This window comes from Mus caroli, chromosome 1 (genome assembly GCF_900094665.2).
Source record: "Mus caroli chromosome 1, CAROLI_EIJ_v1.1, whole genome shotgun sequence".
Taxonomy (NCBI): domain Eukaryota; kingdom Metazoa; phylum Chordata; class Mammalia; order Rodentia; family Muridae; genus Mus; species Mus caroli.
In genome coordinates this window covers 143,610,750-143,621,284 of record NC_034570.1, presented here as the reverse complement: position 1 = coordinate 143,621,284, position 10,535 = coordinate 143,610,750, and the positions used below count along the sequence as shown (strand labels likewise).

The 10,535-nt window shown below is 38.1% G+C and overlaps 1 protein-coding gene across 7 annotated transcripts in view; it reads left to right on the top strand.

Moving 5' to 3' along the window:
• Smg7 (SMG7 nonsense mediated mRNA decay factor) overlaps positions 1-10,535 on the top strand; it is a 63,847-nt gene that overhangs the window by 24,867 nt on the left and 28,445 nt on the right. For all 7 annotated transcript variants that reach the window (XM_021177737.2, XM_021177809.2, XM_021177439.2 and 4 more), the window contains 3 exons: positions 5,736-5,767; positions 8,146-8,263; positions 9,787-9,919. In XM_021177737.2, coding sequence (XP_021033396.1) covers positions 5,736-5,767; positions 8,146-8,263; positions 9,787-9,919 — 283 coding nt within the window. The remainder of the gene's footprint in view (positions 1-5,735; positions 5,768-8,145; positions 8,264-9,786; positions 9,920-10,535) is intronic.

Sequence of the window (10,535 nt, the reverse complement as noted above, 5' to 3'; positions counted from 1 at the left end):
GANANNGNNTNTNTNTNTAGCCCTGGCTGTCCTGGAACTCACTTTGTAGACCAGGCTGGCCTTGAACTCAGAAATCTGCCTGCCTCTGCTTCCCGAGTGCTGGGATTAAAGGCGTGAGCCACCATGCCCAGCTATGAAACCTAACATCTCGACCCAGTTTTGTTTTTTTGTTTTTTGTTTTTGTTTTTGTTTTTTTGTAATTTCTGTTCTGTCACCAACATTATTTTCTGCTCATGCTAAAAATATAGTGGTTTTATTTTCTGTTCTTGAGAACATAGTTTTATGGCATCTGAATAGATTGTTTATTCTTCAGAATTGTGTGGAGGTAAAGAACAGGGGCTTTTGACTGCTGCTTTGAACTGTTGTCTTGAACCTATTGTGCTCTTTGAAGTAGTAGAGGAAGGAACACCTGATTTACAGTTAGGAACCAGATCAGCAAGTAGTTTGGTAGTTACAAATTGTCCTTTGAAAGGCTACTTATAGCCTTTGTCTTAGTTATTCCTCATGACAACAGCCTGATGGTATACATTGCAGCTTTCTGAACTATCTCCTGTCCAAGCTAACTATCTGAAGTGATTTTAGTGTCTTTGCTCTGTATTGTGTCCCCTCCTTCTCCTTCCTAGTTTCTTTGGAGAGTTCTTGAAAAGGAGTTTTTCTACTTAACCGTATTGCCCTTATCTTGTTTCCAGTCTTGACCTTTTAAATCCATGCTTCATGCATTTCTATCATTATCCCATGGTATGTATGTGCCCTGTATGTACTCAGTGCCCATAGATACAAGGTAACATAACAGTGCTGTTATATTGTTACTTTCAAATCAGCATTGATTCCCTATTACAGAACTGAATTTAAACTCTTAGACACACCCTGCAAGTCTCCTCATGATCCGCTGCCTTTCTTGGTTCTCCAACTTCATCTGTAGCTTTTGACTTTGCATTTTATCTTTGTTTTACTTAGTTTTGTCTTTTGCTCTCATCCCTGAAATTCCCAGATCAGAATGGCCCTTCATAAACTTTATACACATACTCAAAGAATATAGGTCATGGAGTAAATGTATGGTGTAGATCAGTGGTTCCTAATGCTGCAATCCTTTAATACAGCTCCTCATGTTGTGGTGACCCCCCCCCCAACCATACAATTATTTTGTTGCTACTTTATGACTGTAATTTTGCTACTGTTATGACTTGTAATGTAAATATCTGATATGCAGAATATCTGATATGTGATCTCTGTGAAAGGGTTGTTTGACGCCCATAGGGGTCCTGACTTACAAGTTGAGAACACTTTATATAGAACACTGGAGTGTGCAGAGATTTTGTTTTGTTTTTTTTTTGTTTTTCGAGACAGGGTTTCTCTGCGTAGTCCTGGCTGTCCTGGAACTCACTCTATAGACCAGACTGGCCTCGAACTCAGAAATCTGCCTGCCTCTGCCTCCCAAATTCTGGGATTAAAGGCATGCGCCACCACTGCCAGGTGCAGAGAATTTATATACACTGAGAGAAAGCAAATTCATGTTTTTTGACCTGAACTGAGGAAAATCTAGTAACAGCATCTTCCCTTAGAGTGTTTTCTAAATGACATTTAGTGGGATAACAGCATTTATTCTTTTGCAGGTTATTAGGGAAAAAAGTATTAGAAAACTTGCTGTCTAGAGAACTATACTTTCATGTGTTTTCTGTGTGTTCATAAGTACATACCCACCTCACAGTCTTTGGTCTACTATTTTGCATAATTAATTACATTTTGGTTTTTATGTTATGACTGTAATAAGTGAATATTGTAATTATCCCAGATTGTTTCTTAGAACTATATGTTGAACAAAGTAATAAATTAAAAGCCAATCTTGGCTCTTACATGGTGGGGAAGGAAAAAAATCCCAACTACTCTAACCACTTCTCCCAAAATAAAGGAAAGTGGTTTAGCATTTGTATGTTTTGTTTTTATAACTGAGTTTAGAATGACTTTTGAAGGTCAGAAGTTCAAGTAGAAAAAAATCTTATGTGTTCTAGTACTATGGGCTGTTACTATCATATGTTTGCATCTTGTTTTCTTACTCAGAGCCTAGCTGTAGTTGGTTAGGAACTATATTCTGAAGCCAGACTGCTGAGTTCAAGAACTCCTCCTAACCCTGTAATCATGGGCTTGTTACTTAATCTCTATAGACTTACGTTTCTTCAAGTGTACAATGGAGACAGTAATAGCACATAGTTTATGTTAAAACAGTTTATTTATACAAGGCCTTTAGAACAGTGTCTAGCAATGGTGTTACAGTATTGTGATAGCCCCTGAAGTAGCTAGTGTTTAGAATGCATTGAGTATATTTATAGATAGATCTTGATTCTGTTTTGTGAATTGTGCCAGATTGTAACTTTCAATATATTTATTATCATTTATCCAGACTTTTTTCAGCCTATTCGTTTTTTGTTTTTTCTTTTCTTTTTCATTGACTAACCGATATAGTTTATTTCTCTTAACAAATAACTAAGAGCTATTGGGTATGGTCGGATACCTGCAGTCCCACCACTTGGGGAGACTAAGGCAGGATGGGCATGGAAATTTAAGGCCAGCTTGATGCATAACAAAATAAACAAAGAACCCAAAGACAATGTATATAATAGTATTTTGAAATTTTTATATCTCATAGCTATATTTAATTGTGCTGTTTTATTACTAAATATGGTGATTTAATTTTTGAATTCTTGGTATATTAATTCCTTTCACTAATTCCTTCAGCTTAAAGTAAGAACAAATAGAAACCCACCATTGCTCACATTTTCTGCTGAGAGAGGACATTAAGACTGTCTCATCCAGGCGAATGGCAATGTAGAAGCAGGTGTATACTGTGAATACAAAGACAACCTGTTCTACAGCACATTTGAGGGAGAGAGTGTGTGAGAGTGACTGGTCTTTGGTTTTAGGTCTTTTGGTTTTTTTTTTAAGGTGCATATCTCTATATGAGCATTGGCTGTAAACTGTAATATTTTTTTTGAAGCTCTATCAAGAATTTTTGGAGTATAGTTTGTTTTGTTTTTCTATAGACTGGAAAATATTCATTTTGGGGAAAGATAGAGTACGGATGTATTCTCTCAAGTTGTGTGATCTTGTATTTTTAGCGTCTCATGCTAGTCAAGACTTTCTAAATGGTGAAAGTTAGACCTGAAGTAACCAGTGAGGCTGGACTTGATGAGTTAGACCTGAAGTAACCGGTGAGGCTGGACTTGATGAGTTAGACCTGAAGTAACCGGTGAGGCTGGACTTGATGGAGGATGAAATTTGGTATATAACTAAGCATAGTTATTATCATTCATTTGATTTGATAGTTCTTTTGTGCTGGATTCTCTTCAAAAGCTTAATATTTAAAAAAAAGCGGGTATCTTTATAAAGACTACAGACTAAAAGGATTCATTTTATATTTTACTGAAGTTAAAATTTACAGTTACTGAAGCAGTGTTCTTATCCTGGCTTCACTCTGTCTACCCACATGGCAACCCTCTGCTGGCCTCCACTGGCTCCGGGCACAGAGGGACTGCACAGCCGTCTGCTGGCTTAGATAGGGTGTCTGTTGTTGGGGTAAACACCACGACGAAAAGCAACATGGGGAGGAAAGAGCGTATTTCACTTAGACTTCCAGTAATCAATTCTAAAGGGCAGCCAGGGCAGGAACCCGGAGACAGCAACTGCTTATTGGCTTGCTTGCTTGCCTGGTGCACTTGCTCAGGACCACTTGCCCATGGGTAGCCCCTCTCCCATTGAGCTGGGCCCTCCCCACATCATTAATCGGGCAAACACCCTGCAGGCTTTTCCATGGGCTAGTCTGTTGAGGGAATTTTCCCAATTGAGGCTTCTTCTCAAATAACTCTAGCTTGTGTCAGGTGACAAAAATTAGGGCACAGGCAGACCACATGTACATATGAAAAATAATTTTTAAAAATTTACAATGGCTGTAAAATATTTATGTAAATAGTACTTTCTGTAAAAGAATTAACATAGCTTTTTTGGGTCAGTTTAGTTCTTTGAAATGTAATCTCAAGTTGTAATAATCTTTAATTTTTTTTGTCAGTTGACACATAATTACACACACAGAGGGTACAGGGTGATGTTGAGAACACAATCATGAGTTATGATCTAGTCTCAGGGTGTTTGGCATATTCTTCACCCCATGTATCACTTCTTTGTGGAGATAGCATTAAAAAGCTACTTTTCTGGCTGTTAAGATTAGTCAACATGTATTGTTAGCCATAATCATTCTTCTATGCAAGAGAATACAGAACCTGTGGGTTTAGAGCATGTTGTAGAGTCCCTGCTAAGCTTTATGCTAGTTGAAAGGGATACTAATGGTATTTATTTTTAAAGGCTGTGATACCTACTTACTAAAGGGACTTTGAGAACCTATGAATTTCCTTACCCCAGCTGGGTTTCCCAAGGAAGTATAGTGCTCTGACTCAGACACAAAGCACAAGTGATTATTGGCCAGTAAACGTGGAGGTGATACATTTTTTTTTTTTTACAATTTTTTATTAGATATTTTCTTCATTTACAATTCAAATGCTATCCCAAAAGTCCCTTATACCCTCCCCCCACCCCACTCTCCAACCCACCCACTCCCACTTCCTGGCCCTGGTATTCCCGTCTTGGGACATAGAATCTTTGCAAGACCAAGGGCCTCTGGCGGTGATATTCTTAATAGCCCAGGGACTCTTCTTTTCAGAAGTCCAGTGACAAAGCAGCTAGAGTAAGGAGAGAAGAGTGGTGACAGTTCCCAGACTACAGAATTTGTCATGAAAAGTTTTGTAGTGAAAAATCACTAAATGTTTGAAGTTCAGGTGGATAGGATAGTTGGTAAGATGAAGCACGCATTCAAAAATACCTTTTGTAGTAGTTCACATGAGGGTTGTGTGTACCAGGTGGGTGGCTAAAGATGTAATGCAGTAAAAAGTGCACTATTTAGAGGACAGCATTCCTCTGGGATTGACAGATACTGAAACTTAGGAAGAAGGCTGGCATGGAGACCTTCTGGGGGGAGCGGGAAATTGCCTTCCACACCTGGGAAGCCATGATAGAACTGCCAAGAGGAGAAAAAACACATAAGAGAACCAAGCATGGAGTTCAGAATGGACTGTGAGGTCAGTCTAGGACCTCACCAATAACAGACAATTCTTGAATTTCAGAGAATTAGGTTTTAAAAAATATGTGGAAAACTTGAAAATGTTTGAAGGCCAAAGAGAAAAAAACTTGAAAATGTTTGAAGGCCAGTAGCAAGGGAACTTTAAAGACTGTTAAAAAGAGGAAAGAATAATCAAGTCCTAAGGAGAACGCTGTGTCAGAGCAGGGCTATGCAGCTGTAGTTTACCAGTGGGAAAAGGGACAGGAACAGCAGCTTGAGAAGAGTGAAAATTTGAAATTGTTAATGGTAACCAGTAAATTGAAAACAAACTAGTCTTTAATTAAGGTATTGGAGAACGGAGCTTGTAGTATTTTTTATTCAGATTTGGAAAACAAGAAATGAACTTTTGGGGAAGTTAGCAGTTTGATCTGTGAAGTCATATTTGTTAAGTGAACTGTTGCTACACTAGGTATTAAAGGAGGGCATAAATTTCCCTATCATAATGCCTCATTGTAATGCATTGTTCAACATTATTGTTTATGTTAACTTGGGTTCGGTTTTTTGTTTGGGTTTTGTTTGTTTGGTTGGTTGGTTTTGTTTTTTTAACTCTTGTTCTTTTTTTCTTATTTAGGCAGGCAGAAGTCCTGAAGGCTGAAATGACAGGTATCGGTTGTCTTCTTTTTTACCACTTACTTTGTTCTATTAAAGGGAGACAATTTCCTTTCTCATTTTAAAATGTAGTACCAAACCCTGTGCTGTTTGCCTAGAGCAGCAAGTTTGCTTTCAATGTCTCTTGCTCTTACACTTTGGATTCTTCTTAAATACTTTAAGGGAATTTAATGTAGTGTATGCCTCTACTCAAGAATATATATACTACATGAGAATTTGAGTTGCTTTTAGTGTGTGATTATTTAATTTTTATGACCCTTTTACTAAAATTTAAGATATAAAATAATTCACACTCTATGTAACTAAAGATGTTGTATTTGATTACTATTTTCAATTTATAGTGACTCAAACCTGAGTAGCAGGTAAACCTTCAGAAAAAATGTTGATAGAAAAATTGCACTGAGAGTATTAAGTTTAGCGAGCTACCTTTCCTTACACATCTTTTCTGCTCTGAGTAAAATCTCAAGCCCTTTGAGAAGAATGTTTTGACCCGGCTGCTGAGAGGAACAGATAATTCAAAGCTCAGCGGTGATCAGCACGCCCTTCATAGCAGCATGTGGGGTTCTAAGCTCTCAGATATTTGGTAGGACATTGCATCTTAATTTGGAAGGAATGTAGTTGTATGTTTAACTCATGAAGAATTCAGCCTCTGTTGATTGATAACCAGAGTCCTGGCCAAGGTTTATCATTGAAGAGGGCATACACTAGCTCCAAGGGAGGTGGTGTTTCTTGAGCTTTGACAGTTACAGCCTAGTGTTCATGAGGAACCCGGTTATTCTATCATAAGGAACAAAAGAGGAAACAGGCTTACAGTGCGCTCACTGTTGGTCTTCCTACTAACACATTTGTGGTCATCATCTACATTATATGATGCCAGTGTTGGAATTATCATTGAAAGTGCTATCTGTAGAACAGCATCAAGCTGCATCTATGTACCATTTGCTTTTTCCAAAGTATTGAACATTTATTTAAATTTACTCATTTGAATGACTTCTGCAGTCCCCTAGAGCCCTGTGTAGTGGCACACACCTATAATCTTGGCTCATGGAAAATGAAGGTGTGAAGAACACAAGCTCAAGGCTAGAGTGAGCTCATAGAGAGGCTTGCTAGCCTCTCCAATACAGTGGGATCCTGTCTCCAAATAAACAAAAAACACTTTATCAGACCCAAATCTGACTAGCCAATGAACCTATTAACTCAAATATCCAAGGCATTCTCTTTGGTGAAAATGTATAAGTACTAATAACTAACGTAAAGAGGAGTAGAAATTGTGACATCGTATAGCAGCAAGCTGCTAGATGAAATTGAATTGCATAACTGGAAATTGGAAACTTATAATTGATACGCCCATTAAGTAATTCTACAGAGGCAGCCTGCTGTCAGCATTTGAACTAATCACCCTATAGGACTTTGGAAAATGAGGCACCAGTTAAAAAATACAGAGCCTAGCTCCCTTATTCTCCCTATACACTGTTACTCTTCTGGCATGTTGAGCAGTTTAATCCCAGGCTTCTGCCTTTTTACATTAAATGGCTATAGTGTGCACTGATTACAGAAGTGTAATGTCAGTGTTTCGTTCATGAAAATAATTCTCATTGTTTCAGTAGGGTGGCATATAGGAATGATCCAGGTATTAGCTAGATGGTGACCGGATAGAAAAAAATTGTGAGGATCCTTGTAGGAATGATTCAAAATAAAAAGGAAACCGGAGTTGGGTGGAGATAGAATTATTCGCAGTAAATGACTTTATTTCAAATGGAGTGACTCAACTATCAGATATATGACCTGTTATGCCATGAACAGACAGAAATCCAAATAAAAGCAAATGATGATTATTTTTGATGGCCATTTTAATTTCATAATGTTCTTTTAAAGCTGAAAGATGAGGGTTAGAGAGACTGGGTCAGCACATAGGAATTCTGGCTGCATGAGCATTGGAAGTAGATTCCAGGAAACAGGTAAAGTCATTGTGCGCATGCCTGTAATGGGGCTTCCTCACTGACAGCCTCACTAGAAAACCTGAAGTGATAGGTTCAGTGAGAGACCCTGCATCAAAGCAACAGGTGGGAGTGGTGAAAGGATAGCTGATGCCCTCCCTCTCTGCTGTACTCACCCAGTCAACACCCCCCACTCACTAATACATGCACAGGGCTTAAAAACATAGCTGAAAGACAAAAATGTTTTAAATCAAATTTAGTTATTAAGCGAAAGGCAGAAGGTGAAGGTCATTTGAAACACAGTAACATAAACCCTGTGCAGCAGTGGATGGGAGAGCAGTTTTGCTTTGGTGGATGGACAGAGAAGTCATCGGTTTGGCTTGTGATTAAGTGACTTAACTATATACTGATATTTTTGTTTGTTTTATTATGCAGATTCTAAGCTGGGTCCGGCTGAGGTCTGGACATCCAGGCAAGCTCTGCAGGACTTGTACCAGAAAATGCTAGTTACTGATCTGGAATACGCTTTAGACAAGAAAGTAGAACAGGATCTGTAAGTATTATCATTTGAGACATGACTATGCAATCAGGAATCTCAAGATTTTGAAACTTTATGGTTAGTTGATTGTTTTTCAGACTACCCTAGTGTAAGCTTTTTCAAAGGAATTCTAATACTTGTGACTTTTTAAAAACAAAACATTTAACCGTTAGTATTTTTTTTTCAGGTGTAGTCTTTGAAGATAAGAGGAATAATGTTTAGATCTAAATTTTACCTAAGGCAGCTCTTTGGAGCATTCTGGAATAAACAAATCTAAACATATATATAATCTCAGATTCTAAGAATTTATCTGTATTGGGTCTTATATTTGAACTTAAAGATAAACTTTTCTTTGATCAGTGGGATTTGGTATTTGGTCTTAGACCAAAGGCCAAAACAATGATCAATGTCACCCTGTTTCTTCAACAGGAAAGTGTATTTGCATTGTAGGAAAAGTTTATGTAAATCAAATACATGACTCTATCCTCCTTCATGCTCCCCAGAAACTAAAGAGTTTGTGTGTTTAGACTATTCCACTTGTTCTTTCTACGAAGGATGAAATGGCCGATAACCAGACTCCCCAGTGAGTAAATCAGGGCCTTTTATAGAAGACCTTCTCTTGCCTTATAAATTAAAACAGGGACGCTTAGCTTGATGGACACTTAAACATCAACTAAGAACAGTCCTGTCTAGTAAGATCTAACGGTCCCAGTGGTGGTGAATTGGTTTTTCCTTTTTTATGCCCTGTGTATTTAGAAAATCTAGTAGCTTACCTTACTGACTAATCAGAACTCACGTCTGTAATATTTGAGTCCGTGAGGAGAAGGGATCACTAATATTGGGGAGCATTGACAAATGTCCTAAACTATTTTAATGCCCTCGGACTCTAGCACCTCAACTCTGATGCTGACATTTGGTACTATGATGTTTCACTAAAATTGAATTGAATCTGATAATACGGTGACTTATTTTAATATAATGTAATTCAGCATCCTGTTCTTTAGGTAGCCAGAATTGAAATGTGGTTTCTATTTTATGCTGTGAAGAATTAAGCCTTACCCTATAAGATAAAATAAAACAAATCATTAAAGAGGAATTGTAATGAATGATGTAGCTAATTAGCTTGGGGAGATAGGGACAGACCTTACTCAGTACACACACACACAGCACCCTGTGTGTGTCACTTGACTGAGGGTATAATATTTGTTGGAGCAGTGTGTTAAAATTAATAATAGTTTATTCGGGCTTTTATACTGGGATTCTTAAGTAGGTCTTACTGTAATAACTCTAAAGGTTCACAGTTGCACCACACTCTGCCTACTGGAGCATCTGGTAAGTGTCTGCTGAAGTCAGTTGCATTCTACTGCATGTCTAGTCTTGTTCAAAGAAAAGCTTGAAGTTATTTAAATAAATAACTTTAATGCTGGCTTACTGTTCAGTGTGGTATAACAACAAACAGTTCTTTCTTGTTCTCAGGGGGACCAGTGTCTGCCCAGTGAGTCACTACTATACCAAATAGAATTACATTTTGTTTTCAGCTGGAATCATGCCTTTAAGAATCAGATCACAACGCTGCAAGGCCAAGCCAAGAATCGAGCAAACCCAAATCGGAGTGAAGTCCAGGCAAACCTTTCTCTGTTCCTAGAGGCAGCTAGCGGCTTCTATACTCAGGTGAGTTCTACTTTGTGTATGAATTCTCGTAGCTTTAGTGATATTCTGTTCTATGTACACATCTTTTGTGCATATAAACACTTTATATAACTGCCATATGAGACAGGTGAAAGTTAATCACATATAATCTCTAATAATAGAGGTGTCAGAAATGATTCATAGTATTTTTTTTAAAGATACAGAGGTAAGTTTGAGGTCTTGGGCTTAAACACCAGTATTGCCAGAGAGAGGGGAGAGGAAGATACATGTGTAGGATGGAGGTTTAATTCTGAATAAAGCAGATGTGATGAGAGGCAAGCTGCAGTGAAAGGAAACGTGATCAGACCACGTGTGCTCATTATGAAAGGAGTAGCTGGGTTGTGTCAGGTAGTTGTTAAATGCTGTAATGTCAGGTGAGTTTTATAGCATTAGCTACACAGTGGAAGTTATATGGATCATGAAATTATTTTAAGCTATTTAAGAAACAGGTATTTTTTTATTCGGTTTGAAAAATAAAAAAATAAAAATAGCCGGGCGTGGTGGCGCACCCCTTTAATCCCAGCACTTGGGAGGCAGAGGCAGAGGATTTCTGAGTTCGAGGCCAGCCTGGTCTACAAAGTGAGTTCCAGGACAGCCA